At 44.1% G+C, this 26,364-nt stretch overlaps 1 protein-coding gene across 5 annotated transcripts; it reads left to right on the top strand.

Annotated features, from left to right (window-relative positions):
* The first annotated feature begins 3,921 nt into the window (after positions 1-3,921).
* On the top strand, positions 3,922-25,064 carry CNGA3 (cyclic nucleotide gated channel subunit alpha 3). 5 transcript variants are annotated; one of them, XM_085551664.1, is made up of 10 exons: positions 3,922-4,625; positions 8,908-9,216; positions 9,664-9,795; positions 13,518-13,634; positions 15,718-15,897; positions 16,875-16,928; positions 18,690-18,809; positions 19,518-19,625; positions 20,204-20,310; positions 22,345-25,064. In XM_085551664.1, exons 3-10 carry the CDS (start codon positions 9,695-9,697, stop codon positions 23,751-23,753), a joined length of 2,196 nt encoding a protein of 731 aa, XP_085407790.1. In that variant the 5' UTR covers positions 3,922-4,625; positions 8,908-9,216; positions 9,664-9,694; the 3' UTR covers positions 23,754-25,064. The 5 variants fall into 5 exon arrangements, with proteins under 5 accessions (XP_085407790.1, XP_085407789.1, XP_085407784.1 ...); XM_085551663.1 differs by lacking the exon at positions 8,908-9,216 and adding an exon at positions 6,007-6,173; XM_085551658.1 differs by lacking the exon at positions 8,908-9,216.
* The last annotated feature ends 1,300 nt before the right edge of the window (positions 25,065-26,364 follow it).

The raw sequence follows: 26,364 nt of genomic DNA, 5'->3' as shown, positions 1-26,364 counted from the left end.
CTTGCGCACACCAGCAATCCCAAGCTGCTCACCTGGGAAACACTAACAAGGATGCATTTGCAAATCACGCTTGGTTGAGCAGCACTATACGAGAATTCACAGGAGCATCTCTCCAGCTCCCCACACACCTGTAGCACTCTGCACGGCTCTCTGACCCCTGTCTGTGGCCATGCTGATTGCATAGGACTACAGACAAGCTGGCAGGCAGGCCTGCAGTCAGTGGCAGCTTCCAGACCCTGAGCTGTGTGTTTCCCATCCCTCAGAGCTGGGTGCTCAGTAAGGCATCAGGCAGCCAAGGTCCTTATCTGTCTGGGCTTTGATCTACTCTTATGCAAATACATCTATTGCCTTGGCACTAACATCAAACTGTCTTCTTCTGAAAGTTTTGCTTGTAATGTACTGCGATTTTGCCTGTAAAAATGACTGGCTCCTGGGGACTAAGGGCTTTCCTTAATATATCAAGGATACAAAGCTCTGTAGGATGCTATCCACTGACTTCTGTGGGACGCAGAGCCCGCTGCTGTGGATTCTACATTTATTTTTATTCAAACCAAGGTAAAGCTCATTCAGCTGAGGTGAGCATTGCACGCAGCCCTACCCTCTCCCCCTTACTACACCTTATTACACATGCACCGCTTGAAGCCTTTTGTTTCTTGTAGCTGGGCTCCAAATCATAACTCGAGCTGTTTAAATGCCAGCGGCTTTTTAAGGCAGAGCTAATCAGTTTTCCTCTTGGGAATGAAACCAAATGAGCTCTCCTCAGGTTTGCAGTTCAGTCCAATTATTGCAGAGATTTTTGTTCATTTAACTCCTTTGAAGCGGAACAATCCGAAGAAATGGGGAATGACTGCAGCGCAAACAGGAAACGATGACTTCTGAACTTGAAGAAAATGAGATTTTAAACAGCTTTTTTCTTCAGTCAGCATCATGGTGGGGCTTTACTGCAAATCACAGCAGTCCTGGGAGAACTACTGGTGTAGTGGCTAATGCCTCTCATGGCAGAACCTCATCACCAAAGCCTCAGATCTGGAGAATGATCAACAACTAAGGTGCGTCAGGACATACATAGTTTGGTACCACAGAGGTGTTTGATTTCCCCAGCAGCTTAACACTCACGTACTTCATTGTGGAGACAGACCTCAGTGATTTGCCTCAGGTCCCAATAATTTTGTCACAGAGGAAGAAACTAGAGTATAAAGTGAGCACCTTTCATGTTTCTGCCTACACTAAACAGCTGAAGCGTTGCGTCTAACAACAGATAGACATTACTTGAGCTATTCTGGTTAATATTTGTAAGCTGGAAAATTAATCTTCCTTGAAAAGTGGCAACCGAGGCACAAAAAGCTTAGTAAAAAGAGCTAAGAGCCAGCATTCAGATCTTCTGCATCCCAGCTGGTTCCTTATTCAGAAGTCACTCCTTCCTTCAGACTACCTAGCAAGCAAATCCTGAGTGGCAGTAGGCATCAGTGGCAGAAGCTTAGTGTCTAATGCAACAAGTTCACCTCTCTTTACCTGCAGGTGAGGGATTGCCGGCAGGTTGATGAAGGTGATCCTTCCTCTCTACCCAGCATTGGTGAGGCTGTACCCGGAGCACTGTTCTGGGCCCTCCAGAACAAGAGATGTGGATGTAATGGAAAGAGTCCAGCAGAGGGCCACAAAGATGATGAAGGGCCTGGAGCATCTTTCCTATGAGAGGCTGAGAGAGCTGGGACTGTTTAGCCTAGATGAAAAGGAAGCTCAAAGTGAATCCCATCAGTGCCTATAAATACCTGAGGGAATGGTGCAAACAGGACACAGCCGGGCTCTTTTCAGTGTTGGCTGGTGCCAGGATGAGAGACAAAACTGCTCCACAGGATGTTTCCTCAGAACATGAGGCAGCACTTTTGTGCTATGTGTGTGATGGAGCAGCAGCACAGGCTGCCCAGAGGCTGTGGGGTCCTTGGTGACCTCCTGAAGTCACCTGGACATGGGCCTGGGCACCCTTCTCTGGGTGGCTGGAATAGGAGTTAGCCCAGAGGGACCCAGAGGTCCCTTGCAGCCTCAGCCATCCTATGGTTCTGTGATTCTCTGGTTTCTAGACAGAAAGGCATTGGTTAATATCATTAAAATATTATCATTTTTCTGGACTTCAAAATAAACTATTAAAGCTGAAATATAGGTATGGGCAGTTATGTTCAGTGAAGCCAGAATCAAAACACTATAAAACAAAATTCCTGGCACAGAAGCGAAACAAGAAAACATGAAAGACAGAAGTAGATGGCTGAAGTTGAACAGGGCCTTGAGGGTTCGCAACACAAGAAATGAAATAAAACAATAGAAAGAATTCAGAATGGACTGACAGCTGAGGAATTTCACTGGGAAGTTCCATATAATTTTGAAGAGTGAAAAGAATAAAATGAGAACAAAAGGTATGAGAGAGAATTAATAACATTTAGCCAAGGAAAAAGACATGGAAGACTGTAGTGTAAGGAACTGATATTTCTATCCTCTTTTTCTCTTTTATTCTGAACTCCAGATGTTCCCTTTCTTTTTGATTATAATTGCCAGCTGCAAGCTATCAGTGATGCTTTGCTGAATTTCAGACAGTGTGGAACAGAATTAATATCTATTCTGCATATAAAGCTACAAAATACTTTGTTGAAATCGGACGTGGTAATTCATGGTTACATTTGCTGTTATCATAGACCGATAATTTCAGATCAGTGAGGTGAACGATCAGCAGTGCCTTGCTGAACATGACTACTTTGATGCCTGATGCCTTGCAGTTGTCAGCACATTGAACCTACTTGTTGATGGCTCTCAGAGGGCAGTTGTGATGATTGAACAAAGGGCTGGCTGGACTTGGGAGGAAAGTAGCATGGAAATTAAGAGAATTCTGGGTAGAAGGAATTCCATGAACTTTGCAACTATCTATGTTACATTTTGGACATAATTTCAGATATAATTACTAGGCACAGACACCGACGCAGTCTTTGGATAGCAATAGTCCTAATACCAATGTCTGAATCAGGCATCAATATTTAGAAAAGCAGTATCCAGCAAACAAGATTTTCATTTGGGTAAATGTATGTCAATGAATAGCATGCCCCAGCATTTTTAGGTAACTTTCAGAACAATGGTGCTGAGCAATGATAGCCCTTGTGCCTTGTAAGTAAATGGCACAAGAGAACCAGAAGGAGTGTCAGCTGGATAAGTAGCCCCCTACCTTTGGTTTCTTCTCACTTTGTGTGTATTCCAAAGCACACACTTTGCATCGATGGTGTAAAGGGGCTCTATTGTGTGACTTGGCCTGTAATGGGAGCATCCATAGTAAGCCTTGATAGACTTGAAGCAGGGGTGTAGGGGCAGAAATAGTGGTGATAGGTGTACAGTTGGACTGGATGATCTTGGAGGTCTTTTCCAACCTTGGTGATTCCATGATGAGCACAGCAAAGATGAGGGGCCTGGAGCATGTCCCTTACAAAGAAAGGCTGTTTATCTTGGAGAAAACTGAGAGATGATCACAGAATCAGAGAATGACTCGGATTGGAAGGGACCTCAAGGATCATGTAGTTCCAACCCCCCTGCCTGGCAGGGCCACCAAACATACACATTTACTAGATCAGGTTGCCCAGGGCCCCGTCCAACCTGGTCTTGAACACCTCCAAGGACGGGGCATCCACAACCTCCCTGGGCAGCCTGTTCCAGGGCCTAACCACTCTCCTAGTGAAAAACTTCCCCCTAACATCCAACCTAAATCTTCCCTCTTTTAACTTAAAACCATTTCCCCGTGTCCTGCTATTGTCAGCCCTTTCGAAGAGTTTACTCCCCTCCTGGGAGTAAGTTCCCTTCAGGTATTGAAAGGCTGCAATGAGGTCACCCCGCAACCTTCTCTTCTCTAGGCTGAACAAAGATCATGATCTCATTGCTGTTTATAAGTATGTAAAAAGCGAGCGTGATTCTATGACAGTTCGCTGCCTGCTGCCGCTGTAGGGGCATAATACTGGGGGAAAACTCATTCAGCAGCGCACCGAGGGGACACCGCTTTGCCTTACGAAGGAAGTACAGCTCCCACCGGCACCGTGAGACGCTGCCCGCCCAGACCCGCAGACACGGCGGGGCTAAGACCATGTTTCCTCACAGCCCAACCCGCTCCCTCCGGTTCCCAGCCGACAGAAGCACTCCCAGAGCGGGTGGGCCGGGCTCTGGCGGCGTGTGGGAGGCGCCGGGACTGGAGGGCAGGGCGGGGATCCTGCCGGCCGCCCTCTCCCCTCAGCACGGAGCTCAGGGCGGAGGCGGCGGTACCCGCGACCCCCCGGAGCCCGTCGGGCAGAGAGAGGTTGAGGCGGCTCGTCGTGGCGAGAAATGTGCCGGGGCCGCCGGTCGGCTTTGACATGTTGATCCTTTCCGAGCACTTAACAGGATCGCAAAGCCCTTCGAGCGGCTTTTCCCCGTCAGCCCGGCTTACGAGCGCGGGTTTTGCTCGTAATCCGCCCTCTCCGCGTTGAGGGGCGGCCGTGGTGGGCGCTGCTCTGGCCCGCCCCGCTCCACCCCGCCGCCCCCGCGGGGGTACGGCCGCACTACGGCAACGGGGAGCGGGCAGAGAGAAAGTTTGGAGCCCGATGGTGCCGAGGGAGGCGTGGAGGGTGAGTATGGGAGAAGGCAGCGTGTGTCGTGTCCTGAATGGGTGAGAGAACGTAGCTCGCAAGTTTGAGGTGCGAACGTCACTCGGCGGCTCTGTTGTGCCTGTAGTATAACTTCGGCTAATAATAATAACTAAAGGTCAGCCTCAGTGCTGGCTGGAACAGGCTGCCCAGGGAGGTTGTGGATGCCCCGTCCTTGGAGGTGTTCAAGACCAGGTTGGACGGGGCCCTGGGCAACCTGATCTAGTAAATGTGTATGTTTGGTGGCCCTGCCAGGCAGGGGGTTGGAACTACATGATCCTTGAGGTCCCTTCCAACCCGGGTCATTCTGTGTGTGGAAGGAAAAAGCCAAAGGGACGCATGGAAGAGTGACTCGTGTGGAAGAGTGACTTGGACGGTGCTTTAGATCTCTGGATTGATGATGTGAAGTGCAGCTAGAGCCATGCGATTAGAAAGCAACAAGGCAGTAGTTGGTATGCTGGTGGGGCTGTCGGGATGTCTGATTGGCCACGGGTAATGGTGGCAAACAAGTGGTTAGTGTCAGGAGATAGAGCGCATCCGCTCAAAAATGGCACGGCATCATCCTCCCATGGCAGCATCTCTGCTCTGTCTTGGCTGCACCCCTGTGTGTCTCAGGCTTTGTCATCCACTTTGCTCTCAGCGCTGTCATTTCAGTTCGGCACGTTACCCCTGCAGGCTGCTCCAGCCTTGCCATCTCTTTCATTAGCATCTCTTAAATCTTCTCCTGCCCACTGTCTCTTTGCCTCCTGTGAACGTGACACAAATCACCTCTCCCTCTTTCCTTCCCCAGCCAGGCAGGATGGCTGGGGCAGTTTGCGTGGAGCAGGCAGGGAAGCGGGTTTGAGGGGCGACATTCACATGCATACACATGCTCAATTACTGCTTTTTATAAACATCCTTATGGCAATGTGAATCTGATGTGTTCAGGCTGTATTCACACCCTTGTCATATTCGCTTTGAACAGTTTCTTCGGCAAATAAATGGAAATGTCGGAAGAAGTGCCGGATTTTAGCTAGAAGCCTTGCAGGGTGCTTGTGTTCTGTACATAAACATGGATACCTGCAGTGTGGTAATCCATGCTGGCAACAGGAAAAGCACAGTGTGCCATGGATGTCCACCCAGCTGTAATCTGTAACTTACTCTGCTGTCATTTACAACGCTGTGTTCAATGTACACAGCTGTTTTCTCCTGAACAGCTGGCCTAAAAAATAATACATTCATAGAAAACATTCTGCAAAAAAAGAGTGGAGTTAATCAGCAATCTGTCAGGTATTGCTAATAATATAAAAACCTAGAAGCAGAGGGACACCCAAGCCAGATAATTCCAAAGATTGTTATTTAAAAGATTATTTTGCTGCTTCAGGGCATCAAGGACGCAGCCGTTGAATGAATCAAGGATAATCGTATGCATCTCATTCTGAAACTCAATTATACAGACATGAATACGCAGCGTGGCGTGTAACACATGCACATCCTGGAGTGCTGTGTGGAGAAGCGTCCTTGACAGACCTTCAGTACCGAGTTCATGAGGTGATGAATGCAAATAACGTGCATGTTTTAGGAGATAGCGCTGCCCATAGACTGTCAGAAACGCAATATGATTTACCAGACAGTCGTAACATTTGGAGTATTCTTTTGAAAGAGCTAACGAGGTTTAAGAGCTGGTGTTCTAAGGTGTTAGATGAGGGCATGGTGGTGGTGCAGCCCGCTTGTTATTTTTCCATTGCTTTGGGCTTGCTTCAGTAGCTGATTTCTGTGAGAGTTTGCCACCATCCAGCCTGCAGGTTAACTATAAACCTCCAAGTTGCTGAAAGAAACAGTTGAACCATCTTCAAATCATACACTTGCTTCATTTCTGCAGTCTCAGAAATCCACGTGCTGCCTGTGCTGGTTAATACATTGCAAACTGCTGGCTGCCATGCATAAGCTCTACAGCACTACAACTCTTACCAAGTGATGTAACAAGGATCATGTAGGTGGAGGTCAAAGCCCAAAATAAATCCCCAAGGCTTACCAAGGGTTGAACCTGTAGAGGCCGTGTGAGGATTTGGAGTGTGTCTTAACTAAAATGATGTAAGTGATCCAATGCAGCTTATCACCGCTTCCATTAAGTATAAAGTAAAGTAAAACAATTTGGAAAGCCTCAAGAGCAACAGTATATTACCAACTACACAAATATGTAAGATTCATTGTATAATCATACAGAAAGCCACCTGTTACTCTGTGGCAGTGATAAATATTTTACCTTGAAAAGCTGCTTTTGCATTCCGCTGTGTTATTTATTTGTAGTGCTTTGCATCTAAACAAATAAGCTTTTTATTATTTAAAATAATTCTCCTCAAATCAAGTCTTTTTGGTTAATGAAAGTAACTGGTGAGTGATCTCCCCATCTTTATCAACACATGAGATGTTTCAGCTCATTTTCTCCCATGGGCTGCTGAGGAGGTGGAGTAGGAAAGCAGCTGGCAGCCAACCAAGGCCAACCCTCTGGAACAACTGTGGTTGTAAATAGAAAGGCAAGCTATGTGTCATTCTTAAATCTGCCTTGTAAGTGTCTGCTTTTGGTAAAGGTTTAGGGTTGTAGGTAAAGGTTTAGGGTTTAGCTGGAGCTGGCTCTGTGTGCCCTGCAAAAGGTCCTTCTGAAGGACCACTCATCTTTTCAGCACCGTCCTGTCTTCTGATAGCTCTGTACTTATTGTTAACTGCTCCCTACACAGTCACTAACAAGGTTTGGATGCAGTTTAACAGCCTCGGGAGGACATCATTGGCTTTTCAAAATACTTCAGGAGCTCAGGTGTAGAAGGAACAAATGTTTTTCATTCATCAGGTTACCACTGGTTTGCCAGTATTTTATGTGCTTCGTGCAAGACCTAAACATGTTGCTTTGGGAAGTCCCAACGCCTGCCCTGTACTCAAATTCCTGCACTGCTGATTTCTATGAGTCCTGTGCTCAGTCTCACTCTACCACAGCTAAACCATAATCCTGTGAGATGTGTGGTTTCTTCACTAGCCCGGCTTTGGAATGTCTAAATAAAGCAGGTGACTGTTTTCTGTACTCACTGCTCAAGCGGTATGTTCAAAGCATTCCAAGAGATTAGGACTATCCAGTTCTATATCTATTAGTAGTGTCTAATTCCAGATTAGTAGTATCTAATTCCAGGAGATTAATAACAGCTGGAGAAGCCTTGCCAGTTTCAAGCTTAAAGTAATACTGTACTCAGTGTTTTTTAACCAAACTTCTGTGTACTGAAGCCATTCTCCCTTGTCCTATCACTATCAGACTGTGTAAAAAGTCAGTATCCATCCTGATTATAAGCTCACTTTCAAGTACTGGAAGGCCACAGTGAGATCTTCACAGATCTTTCTCTTATCTAGGCGGAATAAGCTCACCTTACCTCAGCCTTTCTTTATACCAGCCCTCTGATCTTCTTCATGGCCACCTCTGGACCCTCTCCAATAGCTCTGCATTCTTCTTATGCTGGGGGTGCAAACTCTTGTTCCCACAGCAGGACCCTGAGGGACACTAATTGTTACTGGCCTCCACCCTGGACATAGAACCATTGACCATAACCCTCTGACTGTGGCCACCTAACCGATTCTTTATCCACTGAATATTCCACCCTCCAAATCTATATTTTTCTAATTCAGAGATAAGAACGTGGTGTGGGAGCATGTCAAAGGTGCTACACAAGTCCAGGTATATGACATCAGTTGCCCTTCCTTTGTCCGCCGATCTCTCTGTTGTTGAAGGCCACGAGGTTGGTCAGGCACGATCTGCCCTTTGTGAAACCATGCTGACTTCCAGTGAAGACTGAGGCAAATAACTCATGAAGAATGTCAGCCTTCTCCATGTGACATCTGTTGTAGTGAGTTCTCCCTTCTCATTTACCAGATGGCCTGTCTCTTCAGACAAACGTACCTGTGTTGGTCAGCACCAGGTCCATTAATGCTTCATCTCTGGTTGATTTATCTACAGCCTGGACCAGGAGGTTCTCCTCTGTGCACTCCTGGAGTCTCTTGGACTTCTTGCATCATGCCATGTTGCTTTCCCAATGTTTCTTTTTAGCGAGATGCTGCATGTTGGCAGCAAATAAGCTACATCATGCCTACCCCCCTAGGTTTTATTATCTCACGCTTTTATTGTCTGTACAGAGTTATTCATTTTATTGGGGATTATAAGCCAGGTGACCTTTGTTTAAGACCATTCCCCCTTGTCCTATCACTGTCCACACCTGTAAACAGTCATTCTCCCTCCTGCTTATAGATTCCCTTCAAATACTTGGAAGACCACAATGAGGTCTCCCTGGAGCCTTTTTCAAGCTAAACAAGCCCAGTTCCCTCAGCCTTTCCTCATAGGAGAGGTGCTCCAGCCCTCTGATCATCTTAGTGGCCCTACTCTTCACCCACTCCAAGAGCTCCGCGTCCTTCTTGTACTGAGGGCCCCAAGCCTGGATGCAGTACTGCAGATGGGGCCTCACAAGAGCTGAGTAGAAGGGAACAATCACCTCCCTCTCCCTCCTGTAAGACTGCGAATTACCAGTGAGAAAAGGACATTGGATGGTCTGAAGCAGAGGTAAGATCCCAAGAGAAACTGCTTCTAGTGATGTCTCAGATAGAAAAGGTTCCCAAGTAGGGCTTCAGTAATTCAGTAATTCAATAATTTCTCTGTTGCACTTTCATGAGCAATTCTTCTGTCTGGTAGAAATGAACGGCTCCCATACTACGTGTGTAAAGATTGCTGGCTATGAAAATGATTAGATTAGCCTTTTACTGCCCTATTGTTGTAGTAGATCACTGTTTTTAATCATAGAATCATAGAATCATAGAATTACCCAGGTTGGAAAAGACCTTGAAGATCATCAAGTCCAACCGCAGCCTAACCAGTACCCTAACTCTAAAAACCCTACACTAAATCATATCCCTAAGAACTGTTTAAGAACTTTAACTTTTAACTGTCTAAGAACTGTTACCTTGCTTTTGGTGCCTTCATTAAATGCTTTTTGTTCCCCCCGTGTTTCAGCCGTCGATTAGATGTTGATATGTAAAGCAACATGGCAAAAATCAACACCCAGCACTCCTACCCTGGCATGCATGGACTGTCTGTAAGAACTACTGATGAAGATATTGAAAGGATTGAAAATGGCTTTATCAGGTAATATGTTTGTTTCATCACAATCAGATTGCCACAGAATTTGAGGCAGTTCTCTATATCTGTATTTTGGAAGTGACCACATCTCTATTGTCCCTTTGTATTTAAATGACCTAGTGGCGTATTTCCAAAGTACAGAATAGATGGCATTGGGAAGGTTAGCATGGTTTGTTGTGGTTAACTGCTTCAGCTATGGGGGCCTTGCCAGACTATTTCTTATTGACCAAGTGCTCAAAAGCCTGTTAGGACTGCTTGTATTATGATCATTTTGGATCACACGCCGCTAACATGCAGTGTGGATGTGAGCCTTGTCCTCTTCACATTATTATTATTATTATTATTATTATTATTATTATTATTATTATTATTATTATTATTATTATTATTATTATTTTCTATTTCTGCTTTGCTTATGTGGTACCTTCTGATATGTAGGTGTACCTGCACTAGTGAACATGGAACTGGTTTTATTCTCTGCAGAGTGGCTTGCTTGATTTAGTCAATACTACTGCATGTTCTTCTTTGAGAGATTGGAAGCATCATGTCTCTTTGTTTCCATTTACAACCGTACCTCAAAAACAGGCAAAATACATATTGAACTGAGCCTTCATTTTATGCCCCTTTTTCGTAGAACATATCAGTGTTTGGCAGCTCAGAAAATGGACTTGAAAATGAGATGTGAGAAAGTGTAGAATTAAATTGCAGCTTTAGAGGCAATGACTTATGATAAATAAAGGGGCAGAAATACGAATTACACTTTATGATAAGAGTGGTCTTGGTGAACCATTGATTTAGTATTTAATTAGCAAAAATTAAAACTGTAGACATGGGAAAACAAACAATCTAACAAGCAGTCCAGCCAACCATGGGTTTTTTGGACTACTGAGACTGCTCCTTATCTTCCTTTAAGTCCTGTTGGCTATAGTTCAAGAAAACAATTAAGCCCATTACTTAGTTCCCATTACAGTCGGTGGGTGTTAATTTTATGCTTAATGCTAAGATGTGCTTAAGTGCTTTTCTGTTGTGGAATGTGGTATTCTCAAAGAAAAGAACACACTGAAACAATTAACAGAGAGCTGGTGGTGGTCTTTAAACTGTAATTTGCTCATCTGGCAGATGAAATTGCTAAGCTACTATCCATCGTATTTGAGAAGCTGTGACAGTCTGATGAAGTTATCACTGACTGGAGAAGGGGAAACATAAGCCCCATTTTTAAACAAGGGGAAAAAGGAAGATCCAGACAACTACAGGCCAGTCATCTTGCCTTTGTACCCAACAAGATAATGGAGCTGGTCGGTGTAGAGACTGTGCTAAGGAACATGGAAGACAAAGAGGTGATTGGTGACAGACAATATGGCTCCACAAAGGGCAAATCGTGCCTCACAAATGTAGTGGCTTTCTGTGATGGGGTTACAGCATTGGTGGGTGAGGGAAGAGCAACTGACACATCAACACTCCTGCCCACCATGGTGTCATCATCTGCTAATGTACCGAATGAGCACTCAATCCCTTCATCAAACTTGTTGATAAAGTACTGAGCCTTGAAGAACACCATTTGTGGATTTAACTCATTCATAATGACCCTTTGGGCCTGGTCATCCAGCCAGTTTGTAGTCCAGTGAACCATAAATCCCTCCAAGCTGTGAGCAGCTGGTTTCCCCAGGAGAAGGTTGTGGGAAGCAGTGTCCCATGAGGATCATTGAATCCAACTCCTGGCCCTCCACAGCCCCACCCCAAATTCAAACCATCTGAGAGTGGTGTCCAAATGCTTCTTGAACTCCAGTGGGCTCAGTGCCTTGACCCCAAGGGCCTGACCACACTTTGGTGAAGAACCCCTAAATCCCTTTCTGTAGGTCTGCTCTCCAGCCTCTCATCCCCTCGTCTGTATTTATATATCCAGGGTTTCAAATTAAGCTGAGGAGGCACAGTTATCTAGTGTTCCTACTTTGTAACCTGCTTTCTATTTCTTAACATGGTGTAGTCTCTTCTTGTGGTGGTTTTAAACTATGTAACAGACTGGGACAATAATGGCAGTCCTTACTGTTTCGCTGCCGATAGCAGCCAAACTCATGGAGTCTGGAATGGGAATGAGTTAGTGCTCATAAAAATAAAGTCAGAATTAGGCCATTGAAGGTGATATATCAGAAGCCCAGTCTGTAACCATCCTTCTGCATTGCTAGAAAGCCAGCTGACAAGTGAGGCCTCTTGTGTTATGTGAACATGGTTGAGGAAAACCAGAAATAAGCCTATGAGTTTTATAAGGAGCTACAGTAATGGAAGAAAGAGAGCACTTTAGATATACTTTTCAGTTTGCTCGTGTGAATTAAAGCGAGATGTGTTAATAATTGCTATGTAATGTTACAGAGATGCTTCCATAGGAGTTGCTTGGTAGAATCCTATGAGTATTACTGCGAAAGTGAAATGCAAGCCCTCTAGTGCTGTTTGTGCAGACTTCTTCGGATTTTCTTGAGTTTTCTATATGTGTTGTAACTTTTTATGTAAAGTAAACCTGAATTTACTAAAAGCAGTTAAGCTGCTGCAACTTTGGCAACCCCAGTAGTCACAGGACCCACAACGTAAACTGAGTTGTAAAACTTGTTCAGTTCTAACCTGCATCTCTTGGCGTCTTATTAGAAGAGGAGAAGAAAACAATTAAGAAATTGTGAATCCCAGGAGTCTTTTGCAGTGTGGTTATTTGTGTAGATACAATAAAGTTTTAATTCTTTGTCTGCCGGCTTCCCTGCTGTGAGTACAGACAAACTGAGTGGCTAATTATCCTGTTGCTGGCACTCAAAATGCTGCTGCCAGTTCTTATGAAGTTAGGGTAAGTGTCATCATATTCAGTGTTTTCCTGGCAGTGCAGGTCAGCAGAGTCCTGTGAGAGGTCGTTTGCATTACGAAGGGAGAAAAACGTGATCCTTGATGTGGTGAAATCTTGTAAAAAATGAAAAATACAGAGAAAGCCTCAGGAGTCATAAAAAAATCCACAGTGAGCTTTGATGAAGTCCTGGTTCCATTGAAGTCAGTTCCAAAACTCCATTACGGAAAGATAAGGCTAAACCTTCATCTATTATTTTTCCATAAATAAAGATGGAACCACATCAATAAAAATATCAGACTGCTAAACCCAAACAAGATCTGGGAGACCAGTACTGAAAAGCAGTGGACAGTCACTTTGAAGCCTCCTGGGGGCATGGAGCTTTCCTCCCTGCTGAAGGAAAGCTGCTGATGCAGCGTGGGAGGTGTTAGACTAGCAAATATACCCAAGGGGGTTGTGGATGCCCCATCCCTGGAGGCATTCAAGGCCAGGCTGGATGTGGCTCTGGGCAGCCTGGTCTGGTGTTTGGCGACCCTGCACATAGCAGGGGGGTTGAAACTGGATGATCACTGTGGTCCTTTGCAACCCAAGATATTCTGTGATTCTTTGTTTCTATGAAATTTTCTCCTCTTAATTGTGTATCTGCGCACTGGAGTGGTATTGACAAGTCGGTAATCAGCTTCTGAGCTTGCTTGGGCAGATGGTAGAGCATCGTCTGCCTTCATTCATGTTGGATGGCTCCAGAAAAGTGGGAATATAGGTTTCACTTTGCATTTATCAAATGTACCTCTTATTAGTAGAAGGAAGATAATTTGCTATATCATTTTCTGGTGCAGTGGTGTTAATAATTGGATGGAGGAAAATCTGCTGGAGGCTGTATATAATTTAAAAACATTTCCTTTTGCAGAACCCATTCGCTGTGTGAAGATACATCTTCCGAACTGCAGAGAGTCATTTCTATGGAGGGAAGACATCTATCTGGATCACAAACGAGCCCATTCACAGGCAGGGGAGCGATGGCAAGGTAACATGCTAATTAACACCATTTTTAATATTAGCATATTTGAAAGAGACTGATCACCATTTCAAGGTAGAGTAAGAAGGGCCATCACTTTCCAAAGAAGATGGATGATGTGCAGCTGAAGATCATTTATAAAATGTGACAGAGGTTTCTTTTGAACTCGATTCTGAACTCATTGCTTACTTGCTTGTAATAAAAGCCTTAAGATCCTGGAGGTGCTGGATGAGCTCATATAAATTAGTCTGATTAAAGAAAAGGATTTTTTTTTTTTTACAAGATTTGAAAATATATTGAATGCTGAGGAAATGCAAGAAGTGACAGCAGGAATAACTCAAAACTGTAGAGTAAATGGATAAGTGGTTCTGGCTGGTAGTTGATGCAGTATTATTTTCCTATCAGGTATGGCCTAACGATTGCTCAGGGAGGTTGTGGATGCCCCGTCCTTGGAGGTGTTCAAGACCAGGTTGGACGGGGCCCTGGGCAACCTGATCTAGTAAAGGTGTATGTTTGGTGGCCCTGCCAGGCAGGGGGGTTGGAACTACATGATCCTTGAGGTCCCTTCCAACCCAAGTCATTCTATGATTCTGTGATTGTTCCCTTGTTGATGGGTATCTCTGGCAAAGGAGGAGATGAGGTGTTTGTGTTTTGAATGCAGGAATTTCTGTTTCTAGAGTCCAGTTTCGTTTATAATGAAATGGGAGCATGTGACAGCAAATTTCAAGTCGAATTTCTAATATAAGTAAGAGAGTCCATGTTAGTGGTTTTCGATACCATTCCTTACTTGAAAGCTGCGTTCTGCTTTCTGATGGAGAGGAAAAAAATCCCAGTTTAATTCTATGCAGTGCTTTTAAAATGAGTTGGGAATCTATTAGCTGATCTCAGACTTCGATGTGGAGCTTTGTTTTAATTTTACATTCCTGGTAGATTTTGAATTCTCTTAATTGTTGGAAATTGGTGATGATTTATGTGATGCTTTTTTGCTATAGGGATAAAAAGCTAAAAATACCTTTCTCTAATTTTTGACATTTGCTTGTTCATGCTTTGTCTTTATATTTCAAGGTGAGAAATCCTGGGCAAGATCTATGAGATGGTATAGTTGGGCCATGGAGAAGTGCAGTAAGACAGGTGTACTTTATCATAAGATTGTAATATTATCCAGCATGAAGGGAATGTGAAGAGCTTTCCTGGAGTAGCCCAGAGCTTCTGTAAGAAGTTACAGGTTGTTCAGGATTTCATTCTGCTATTTTCAAGGACAAGAATGGGAAACCTGAAGTAACACTACTTTTGTCCAAATTGATCTGCTAATGGAAAAGAATAAATATTGTTTGGGTAGTCAATAAAATCTTTTCTGTATATTTCAGTGTCTGTTGTTTTCAGAAGCATGTTTTTGTTTGAACCTGGATAACGTTACAAGAATTTGTAATGTGCTTTAGTCAATTAGTGGAAACATAAAATGAGTCACAACAATACAATGGTAAATTAGTTTTGTTGTCATGATGTTTTGCTTACCCAGTTTCAGTGCTCTGCTAGATATTTAGGATGAGGAAATAGTGCTGTCTATGCAGTAGGCAGGTTTATGTGCAAGGTGCAATTGATATATCTGCAGACAGACTCACAACTAGAGGGAAAGTGACTGAAATTTTACCATTCCTTCTTTCAAAGTCTGTCCTTCCTCACCAGCTATTCAGCATTTCTTTCTACTGTGTGTACCCTGAGTATGTGTTCTTGTGAGTATTTTACATGTCCTGACCCGTCAGTGCAGGATTCCCTCATTATCGCATAAGGTCAGAAGTTTATCGTCCCCATCATGACCAGTTGGAAAATTTATCTTTAATCAGAATTTTTCTATTGCCTCTGTAGTGCTGTTACGGTGGTGATGTGTGAGATACTTCCCTGATCAACTGCAGAAGATGATGTATAAAACTGTGAAAAATATCTGAGTTCACACTGTTAATCTTTTGAGCCTCATTTCTGTGGCAGGTGGAGAAGTGGAGAAAAATCCTCTTCAACTGATAATGTAGGGAAGACTTAATCCGTCTGACATTCTTGTGTGGTTCATTCAATGTTCTGTGTCTGTTCTGCACAGGCTGTCACGATTTGTCGTATCTCTGAGGTCATGGGCCACAAGACATCTGCATCACGAAGACCAAAGGCCTGATTCTTTCCTAGAGCGTATCCGAGGGCCAGAGTTTGTAGAGGTGTCCAGCAGGCAAAGTAACATCCGCTCCTTCCTGGGCATCCGTGAACAGCCCGGGGGAGTAAACAGGTAAGAAGATGTACTTATATTTTAGGGGAAGACTGAAGATGTAAATTACTGTTCTAAATGTAACACCAGCCAAGAGAGGAAAATGAAGTTGAAAGACAAAAGCTTGTCTTCTGTTTAGCGTTATGCTATGTAGCACAGACTCCCATGGCTTTTTACTCCATTAGAGATTGGTAGGTAAGCAGGTAATCACTTGATTTGTTTCAAATCTCAGCTAATAATTTATATTAAAGCAAGAACTTTGAAGGACTCTGCACGGTATTATAGGTGACAGTGATTTGTTATCAGTGGGCACAGCCTCATCATCTTCACTTGATGTGCTCCTTAGAAATTCAACTTAAAAGCACAGACACAGCCAGACTGCTGTCCTCTAGTCGCTCAAATGAGCAGACAAGATTTTGTTTGAGATGCCTGAATCAGTAACAGTTACATGCTTCAAATCATTAGAGAGAATTGATCTTGGGCCAACAAGCCTCTAAAAAAGGCTATTAGAAGAAGTGAGTTTGGAAGTATCCATCCTTGCCTTCTCCTGTTTATGCTGTGGCTGTGTTACAGTAACTTTCAATTACTCTCAGTGAAAACTTAATTTTGCAGCACTGGTAGCTATGCTTGTCACAGAAGCCTGGGCGCTGCATCTGTGAAGAAGACTTGGAAGGACTGGAGAATGTTTTAAATAGCAACCAAATGCTTACAGGGCTAAAAATAGCGAGTTCCATGTTACCATGCGCTAATGTGCCTGAGAACAAGCTTCAGCCATCAGATGTGGTCACAAACGTGCATGCCTAGCACGTGATAAATAGAAACTGGTGACTTGAAATAGTTATGCAAAGGGGCTTATCGCCGCAGTCAAAGTTGACCTTCCTAATCTTATCAGTGTATATGTGAGAGGCTAGTAAGTCAGTCTGTCATGTTGGTAAACACGTGTATGAAATGCCAAGAAACTTTACACTCTCAAACGTGTTTTATTTCAATCGCTGCAGTCCGTGGCCCTTGGCCAGGTTTAATGTCAACTTTAGCAACAACACCAATGAAGAGTAAGTACTGACAACTTCCATACGCCTTTTTGCTACTAGCTCCCTCTTTTTTACCCATTCCAGCTTAGTAACATTTGTAGTATGAACTCCTTATCTCATCTTAAGCCCTTTCTAAGGCCTTAAACCTTTCTAAGGTTTTAATTATGAAGAAAAATCTAGTTTTCTCAGTATTGGAAGCATCCTTCAAGATCCCTTTTGCCTGGTTACCCTTACCTTCCAAGGAACAAATAGGATTAATTAAGCATTTAGTCTCTACCTCCTCTAATTCAACTGGCTGATTTCACTGCATTACCAATTGCTCTATCAGTGCAGCATTTTATTTAGACTGGGAAAATTAAAGGTGCTAAAAGCCTGGAGCCAGGCACGCTAGCCAGGGCCCAAAGGACTGATTAGAATGGAAATGCTGCGTAGCCTCCTTCTAACAATGACTGACAGTACCTCAGGTGCAGCTTGCATCCTTCAAGTGTTGCATTATTGCTAAATGAAGACAACACCTGTCTGTCTATCTGCCTGACTGTCTGAAAACTACTTGATTTGCAAAGTAGTTGACAGTTGAGAAATGCAAATATTCAGCTCATTCAGAGACTGTGACAGGGTTTATTTGGAGATAATGAAGACATCTTCTAAGTCTGAAGATGCTTCTTTTAATGTACTGGAGACACCGAATAGATGCCACTGTATTGCTGTCAAAGATGACAGGCACAAACAGCTGTTAACTGGATTACACTTTAATCATCAGTACTGATGAGGGAAAAAAGATGCAGGTCTTCTTCCTTGTGTGGAAGACCTATGAGTTCCTGCTGTTGGGGAACTATATGTAGTGCTTTCAAGACTTTGATTATGGCCAGCTTTTTCTTCCAACTGGGAGGCTACAGGTAGCTGGGACTGTGATGTTAGGAGTTACCTTGAGAGAGATGAACAGCAGCCATGGAAATGGAAGAGTCTCACTTCCAAAAGATATTGGTGGTTGACAGATCTCTGGCCAGAGAATAAGTGTGGGTTGTTAGCATGAAGGGTACTATGGTTAGGCTGAGGTCTTGGTAAGTGCTGTCTTCTTCCAGTCACATCATCTTGTCCTGTTAGAGAGATCCAAAATAGCTCGTATTAACTGTGTTGGCAATAAAACATTTACCAAATGACTTCCTCGTATGTAGATGTCTGAGATTAAATGAAACGAGACATGCCTTGTTTCTCTACATTTGCTGCTCTTGTTCAAACATTGACAGGGATTCTTCTCCAAGGCAATTGCTGAAACCAGAGGTAATCAATTAACTACAGCTACGTTGGTTTTAAAGAACTGTGAAAAGAGGTTCAGCCTCATTTCATGTAATCATCATTAAAGCTTCAGACGGTCAATATGAGGTTCTGTATATATCCTGAATATCGACAGTTTGTTAAGCCATTCTGTGGTCCATTATCATTAAATAGATTTCTTTTTAAGCGCTTACATTCTAAACATGGAACAAACTGGAAGCATTTAATTAAAACCAGTCTGGTACGCTGCTGTATGAAAAAGCCAAGAAAATGTGGGTAACTAATGCACAGAATCAGCCAGTTGGTTGTGTAATGTAGTGGTGTTAGTTTAAGAAGCCTCAACCTGTAAACCATTTATACAAGTTGGATAAATGGTACCATTGAGAAATCCTGTCTTACCCCATCCAGAATCCAGGTCAGTAGTTTCCTGTATGTCACTACTCACCCTCTCCCATAGCTGCTAGAAAATTGATAATAATATTTCTAAGACTTCGATATGTTGCACAGCAAAAAGGAAGAAAAGAAAGAGGTTAAAGAGGAAAAGAAGGAGGAAAAGAAGGAGGAAAAGAAAGAGGAAAAGAAAGATGATAAAAAAGATGACAAAAAAGATGACAAAAAAAAGGAAGAGTAAGTATAACAAATATACTTGCATTGTAGAGATGTGTAGGTAGGAGCAGCTTCCAAATGGAATCCGCTTGATCTCGATATCCCAAGTTTCTTAATCAAAGCTTTGATTTGAAAGCCTGTGTTCAAATCTATGTTCTTAAGCATCAGTTGCTATAAAAAGACAACCTGAGTTTTATGGTATCCTAAAGCAGCTTAAAATATGTCAGCAAAGAAAATAAATGTTTTAAATGTCAAAGTGGTAACGTTCTCTATTGTATAAAGACCGCTCTATTGTATAAAGACTGCATTTCTTGGTCACCGGTTTTGTGATGACGACCAGTTTTTTGAGAAGAAATGGCTCAGATGCTGCTGTGAAGATGGTAAAGGAAAGACTTTTTAGATTAAAGCTGCTTCCTTTTTTAACGTGTACGTAGATTTAATGTTTTACTTTGTCTTCAGTGGGGGTCATATGCAGAAAGGGTGTTATTTTCAGCCTGGGCAATTTGAATAGTTATGTTTTTCTCTCCAATCCCCCTTTTTTCCAAAGCTGGGTGAAGCAGGAATGGAGCATCTCAAATAGGATGAAGGTTGTATCTCATCTGGGGTCATGGAATAGGTATTTTCTCAAGCAGATGTGAATTAACCATGGGATGACTGGCCTCCAAAAGAGGGATTACATGTAGGCTACTGTAAAATTTCCACTATACATGTACATGTTTTGCTTTCCAGGCAGAAGAAAGAAGTCTTTGTGATTGATCCTTCAAGCAATATGTACTACAACTGGCTGACCATAATTGCAGCACCTGTGTTCTATAACTGGTGTATGCTTATATGCAGGTATGGGTTTAAGTTAATAACAATTTTAGGATTCAAATTTTAAGTCTCTGTGTTTCCTACGTAAATCATCCTCTGATCTCCCTGTAGTTTTTTATGAGTGGCTTACCTAGAAGATTGATGTATGTTTATATGTACCACTGGGAAAACATGGTCCATGTTTCTCCTTTATCTGCCTCAAAAGCCCAACTGTAACTTGGAAGGAGCAACCCCGTGAGTGCTGGCTGTGGCCTTGGTGTGCCATCTACTGGCTGGATGCAGAGATGTGCCTTGGCCACTGCAAGCTTGGCAGCTTTGTCATAGCAGAACCACAGAGCCGTGAGGGTTGGAAGGGACTTCTGGAGATCATCTAGTCCAACCCCTACAAAAACAAGTTCCCTACAGCAGGTTGCACAGGAAAGCATCCAGGCGGGTTTTGAATATCACCAGAGAAGGAGTCTCTCTAACCTCTCTGGGCAGCCTTTTCCAGTGCTCTGTCACCCTCACAGTAAAGACATTTTAATTTCATTGCCAGTCCGCACTAGCACACTGTGGTTATATAGTTGGTCTAATGTCCTTTATTTCTGTCTTGGTTTCTTTAGAGCCTGCTTTGATGAGCTACAAATCGACCATATTAAATTATGGCTGTTCCTGGACTATTGCTCTGATATCATCTATGTTTTTGACATGTTTGTCAGATTCAGGACAGGTGAGTTTTCCTGTGATTTTACAGAGTTTTCTGATACAACATGGACGTCAAAGCTACAAACAAACCAAGAGTGTGGTGCTCTGTCTCAAGCAGCAGTGGAGGCTTTGGGAAAATGTGGTGTCGTGGCTTAAGGCTGAACTTACTAACACCTGCACTTCACTTGTCTCATCTTCAGCTTCCTCGTGTTGTTTCTGTAGTCCAGGCAGGCTGAGATTTCATATTTACATGTGCCCAAGTGATACTGATTCTAGCCTGAAAGAAACCATCTGTTTTAAACTAAACATGTTCATGATATAGGCCGTACAGTGGTTTTACACCATTAAATTGCTAGAGTAGTCACACAGAATCACAGAATCACAGAATGAGCTGGGTTGGAAGGGACCTCAAGGATCATGTAGTTCCAACCCCCAAGTCCTTGATGCACTTTGCCCTGTTCCAGCTAGCACTCTTTCAAGCAGCATCCCAGCACAGCTAGGGGACAGCAGAGGCTGGGAGTTGTTCCTGGTATTATTTTTGGAGGGGGCTGGGAGAATTTGTGAGCATAAATAGAAGCTGTTGCTGTAGCTGGTCTCCAGACCAGAAAATGTTTCCTGGTTTCTCTGTTTATTGGTACAGCTACAGCCCAAAGTGTCCCTTGAAAAGGTGCAAAAGTGCACCGACCATTATAAAAATGAGAGTTCTTTTAAATCTTTGAATTTTACATCTTTTTCTTTTTTTTTTAAACCACTTTGACAGCTTTACACCAATTATGGCTGGTGACAAGTTGTAAACATAATTACAAGGCAGAGGCTAAAAATGCTGTCAGTTTGAGAAGCACACAGCTTACAGCAGTAAGCTGAATTCTAGAATCCAGCAGGTACCTTGTTCAGCAGAGAAGTAAGTCTGTCAGATTGGAGCCTAGACATTAACACTGCTATTTTGGGGGCTACTTTGTATAGGCTATGTTCTGCTAAAAAGCCAACTCTGCCCTCTGAGTTCCTCTTTTGCAGTTGTATCTGTTACTGTGGTGGGAATTAACTGAGCAGAAACTGCAGTGTGAGCTATGAGCTTTCCACAGGCTGTCCTGGTGATGACTGTATGGCTGTTGGAAGAAGCTGGTTCTCCAGGCCTGGGTTGGATTGCGGAAATGCCGCAGAAATCTCCTGAGAGCTTTGGTGCAGTGTATGCTGCAACTTCAGGCACTCACATGGGAGAGTCGGTCCTTTTAGGTGCTGGTGTCTTGGTGACAACTCACTTTGTAACCTCTCTTGGCTCCACCTGTGTCTGCTGCCTTCCCCTGGAACTCTGGAAGCCACTGGGGAACAGTGTGGCTCCCTGCTGCCTCAGGGTAGGAACTGACTTCACACTGGCAGCCCCAAAGCTGCCATGATCCATGGCAGCTTCTCTGTGGTGTGAGGCAGCTTCACTGCATTTCTCTTGATGACTCTGTACAGTGTACAGGCAGAAAAGCATCACCTCTCACTGGTCATCCCTGCTTCATACCATGGTTTGATGCTTTCAGGAGGTTTTTCTATAGAATGAATGCAGTGATGTGAAGGGACAGATGAGAGCCGAGAAGCTGCTGCCTACCTTCAGAAGGGATGTGTTTTCAGGGCTATTTTTAATAATGGTGAGTCAGAAATCCAGTTGCCTGGCCAGCTTTCTGTCGAGGTGTATAGCACATAGTGCTGCTAATAATGATGTATTTAAGCAGCTCTTTCAGCAGTTTCCTGTGAGGTGACACATTTGTGGCTCACAAACTGCTTCTTTTTGTACTCACCATCAGTTTACGTCTACCGACGGACTGACATACGCATACATGAGGCAGATGTGCAGGTATGCAGACAATCCAGAAATGCAGCAGTGCTGCACAGGGCAGAACAAAGTGCAGCTGGGTCCCCAGTATCTAAACGTGGAATGAAATGTGATGTCACGGCATGTTCCTGTCTGTATGCTTAACAGTACAAGCTTTCATGCTCTCAGGTGTCTGAAACATAAGTAAGTCACTCAGTACCGCTGGTGGTAATTCTGAACATGTATTTCTGTTCTTTAAAGGCTTCCTTGAGCAAGGCTTGCTGGTGAAGGATGAAAAAAAGTTACGAGATCATTATACCCAAACAACGCAGTTCAAGCTGGACGTGCTGTCTCTTCTGCCGACAGACCTGGCGTATCTGAAGCTGGGTTTGAACTACCCTGAGCTGCGATTTAACCGCCTGCTGAGGATTGCTCGCCTGTTTGAATTTTTTGACCGCACGGAAACCAGGACAAATTATCCAAACATGTTTCGTATTGGAAACCTTGTCTTGTACATTCTTATCATCATCCACTGGAACGCATGTATATACTTTGCAATTTCAAAGGTAATCGGCTTCGGAACCGACTCTTGGGTCTACCCCAACGTGTCCAACCCAGAGTATGGGCGCCTGTCCAGAAAGTACATTTACAGCCTGTATTGGTCAACGCTGACACTAACGACCATTGGGGAAACTCCTCCGCCTGTGAAGGATGAGGAGTATCTCTTTGTGGTCATCGACTTCCTGGTGGGTGTGTTGATCTTCGCTACCATCGTTGGTAACGTGGGCTCCATGATTTCCAACATGAATGCCTCCAGGGCGGAGTTCCAGGCCAAAGTTGATTCCATTAAACAGTACATGCATTTCCGAAAAGTAACAAAGGATTTGGAAGCCAGGGTTATTAAGTGGTTTGATTACCTCTGGACCAACAAGAAAACAGTGGATGAAAAGGAAGTTCTCAAAAATCTGCCCGACAAGCTGAAGGCTGAAATTGCCATCAACGTCCATTTGGACACGCTGAAGAAAGTGCGGATATTCCAGGATTGTGAAGCTGGGCTGCTCATCGAGTTGGTACTGAAACTGAAACCAACCGTCTTCAGTCCTGGGGACTACATTTGCAAGAAGGGAGATATCGGGAGGGAAATGTACATTATAAAGGAGGGAAAACTGGCTGTGGTGGCAGATGACGGTATAACACAATTTGTAGTCCTGAGCGATGGCAGCTACTTTGGTGAAATCAGCATCCTCAACATCAAAGGCAGCAAATCTGGCAACAGGAGGACAGCCAACATAAGGAGTATTGGTTATTCGGATTTGTTCTGCTTGTCTAAAGATGATTTAATGGAAGCCCTCACAGAATACCCAGAAGCCAAAAAGGCTCTGGAAGAGAAGGGCCGACAAATTCTGATGAAAGACAATTTAATAGACGAGGAAGCGGCAAAAGCAGGAGCTGACCCAAAAGACTTGGAAGAAAAAATAGACAGGCTTGAAACAGCCCTGGATACGCTGCAGACGAGGTTTGCGAGGCTGTTGGCGGAGTACAGCTCTTCTCAACAAAAAGTTAAGCAGAGACTCGCCAGAGTAGAAACCAGAGTGAAAAAATACGGTAGTGGCACCTTATCCGTTGGAGAAGCAGAGTCTGAAAAACCTGAGGAGCAGAAAAAGGACTGATTTATATTTCACTGCTTAATGGAGGAGGTTGGAATGCGTGAAAGCCATAAATGTATATAAATATGTGTGCGCGTACATAGCCACGATTATTTTTATATGGACTTGAGAATGGTTTTTAGCATTTTTAACTGAAGCAGAATTTTCTTGTAAATAGGGTAATATCACCTTCTTCGTAGGGGAGATTCGGTCCATCATTTGGGTACATTTTTGTACTGGGAGTGGATTTCTTCTAAGTTATGCTCAGACCGTCCAGTGCGTGTATGGCATGCGTACATCTTGACACACTATTTCTTCACACACACGTTGTGTTAAGGCGGCGTTATACTCAAAGTAGAGGGATTATTTATGATTTTTTTTAAAAGCTTTAAAAAATATATTTATAGGGTACACAGTCTAACCTTTCTAGCCTATTAAATGCATGGATACACATCCTGGCTTCTCAGAAGCTTTCTTCTTTCACAGTGAAGCAATCTGCACAAGCTGTAGGACTATGGCTAAGAAGGCACCTGGCCTACACAGTGTAGCTCTGTGTACAACCCTCACTTGAGAGGGAATCCCCAAAGGCTCACTGATGGAAGATGTCTGCATAGCAATAAAGCTTGACAAAACCTGGGAAGAGCAAAGAGCTGCTCCTGGACACGGGGTTTGCTCTGTGCTGGAGGGACACTGCTAGGAAGCTTTGCTGCCCAGAGATGCGGTGGATGCCCCGAACCTGGAGACACTCAAGGTCAGACTGGATGGGGCTCTGAGCAACCTGATGTAGCTGTAGGTGTCCTTGTTCATTGCAGGGGAGTTGGAGTAGATGGCCTTTAAGGGTCCCTTACAACTCAAATGATTCTGTAAGCTGCTAGGGCTGCAGGACAGGCTGTCCCTGTCTGCCTGCCGACCTTCTCTCCCCACAGGGTTCCTGCAAGCTGGGAACAAACACCCTGTTGCAGTCTTTCCTGCCATTAGATCTGTGTTTTCTTTATTTCATTAACTAACTAACACAGGTAGAGCCATCCCAAGTATTACTTACACCGAACATGCACTTGCCAAAGCCCCTCCACACCCCCAAAGACAAGAATGCTTGTTTACCAGATGGGTCCAACTGCTCCAGCCATCAGGGAAAGTGTTTGCTGTTCCCTTTTCCTTTCTCTCTGCTTATCACATGCCAGAAAAAGAGCACTCCTGATATTATTGGCTTTGGTCACTTTAAAACCGTGTAGCTTTTGGCACTGTGAAATCACATCCTTTGCCATCTTTCATCTCTGTAAGACGTTTGTTTCCCCTTAATGTGGATACAGCATGTACATTAAATTATTTTGAGTAGCACCGTGTTTTTTCTCATCCTTCACCCCCTGGTTTTTTAGTGTTTCGTCACAGACTTCAATAGTACCAGTAGTACATAGCCCAGAAGACTCTTGATCCTCGAGCCCACCTAAGATCACAAAAGCAAGGAACATGAAAACTGTTAGGGAACACACAAACACACAGCCTGAAATGGCAAGCAGCAGTTCAGTGGGCCCAGTACTTACTTCACACTTTAGCACCAGACAGAATCTGGGGAGGGGCTGGGGACTGTGCCTGGTAGTGTTGCTCAGAGCTGAGACCCAGAGGTTTTAACAACTGCTATGGGTGCAGAAGGGCCACAATGAGGGAGCAACAATGGTAAAGGGTGGTGACAGCAAACCAGCACGTCTGCACACACACAGCCTCACACAGCCAGTGTTTGTGGTCAGCCTGGTTGTGCAGACCTTACTCAGGAAGGCTTAAGGAACAAGCCCTGCACTTAACTCTCTCAGACATCAGTCCTACAAGTTTTGTTATAGCCAAATATTTATTAACCAGTGAGCACAGGGCTCTGCTTTACATTAAGAAACAAACTGCTCTTTTTCCACTCCCACACCATTGTCCATCCATTGCAGGCTTAGATCTGCTCCCATATTGCTGGCCTGGATGAGCAGGGAGTTCATCATCCAAACCTCTTACGTGCTGGGCACAGCAGTACAGCAGGAGGGAGTGCTGACCACACGAGAGCTGCTCCATGCCTTTATGTATGGACTGGAACCAGGGCAGTGTTTGTGCTTGGCTTCAGAGTCCCCTGGCAATATGAACGTTTCCATCCTGGAACAGACAAAAAGAATCAGACCCATGTTTACATAATTCAGCATTCATAAAACCCTTTGTGTGTTCCTGACAGCAAAATGAATTATTTACTAGATGGGTCTGGCAACTGTGCAGGCGACTGAAGCCAGGCTTTGGGCTGTGGCAGCTTCCTGGTGGGAAGCCGCCAGTCTGGGAATCCCCATTTCCACCCTAAATTTACAGCAGAGAGATGAAAGGGGGATGCTGAGCAGCAGAGCCCTCAGGAAGGCCAGGGAAGCCCCACTGTCTTCCGCTCTGAGGTGGAAGGAAACACACATACACACACACCCCAGGGAACACCCTGAAGGTCTACAGCCAGCTTGGCCTTTTGTTCCCCAAATTCAGATTTTGCAACCATTTCCAGCTCAAGTTTACTCACTGGGCTCACCAGCCAAATGCCGAGGCTTGCAGCAGCCAGCAGCCCTCAGGGCTTTGCTGCAGAGGAGGAGATTCCACAGCCATGTCTGCAGCACAAGGAGAGGCA

This window comes from Coturnix japonica, chromosome 1 (genome assembly GCF_054131305.1).
Source record: "Coturnix japonica strain WE chromosome 1, WE-NBRP24, whole genome shotgun sequence".
In the NCBI taxonomy this organism is placed as follows: Eukaryota; Metazoa; Chordata; class Aves; order Galliformes; family Phasianidae; genus Coturnix; species Coturnix japonica.
This window is presented reverse-complemented; position numbering and strand designations above follow the sequence as displayed.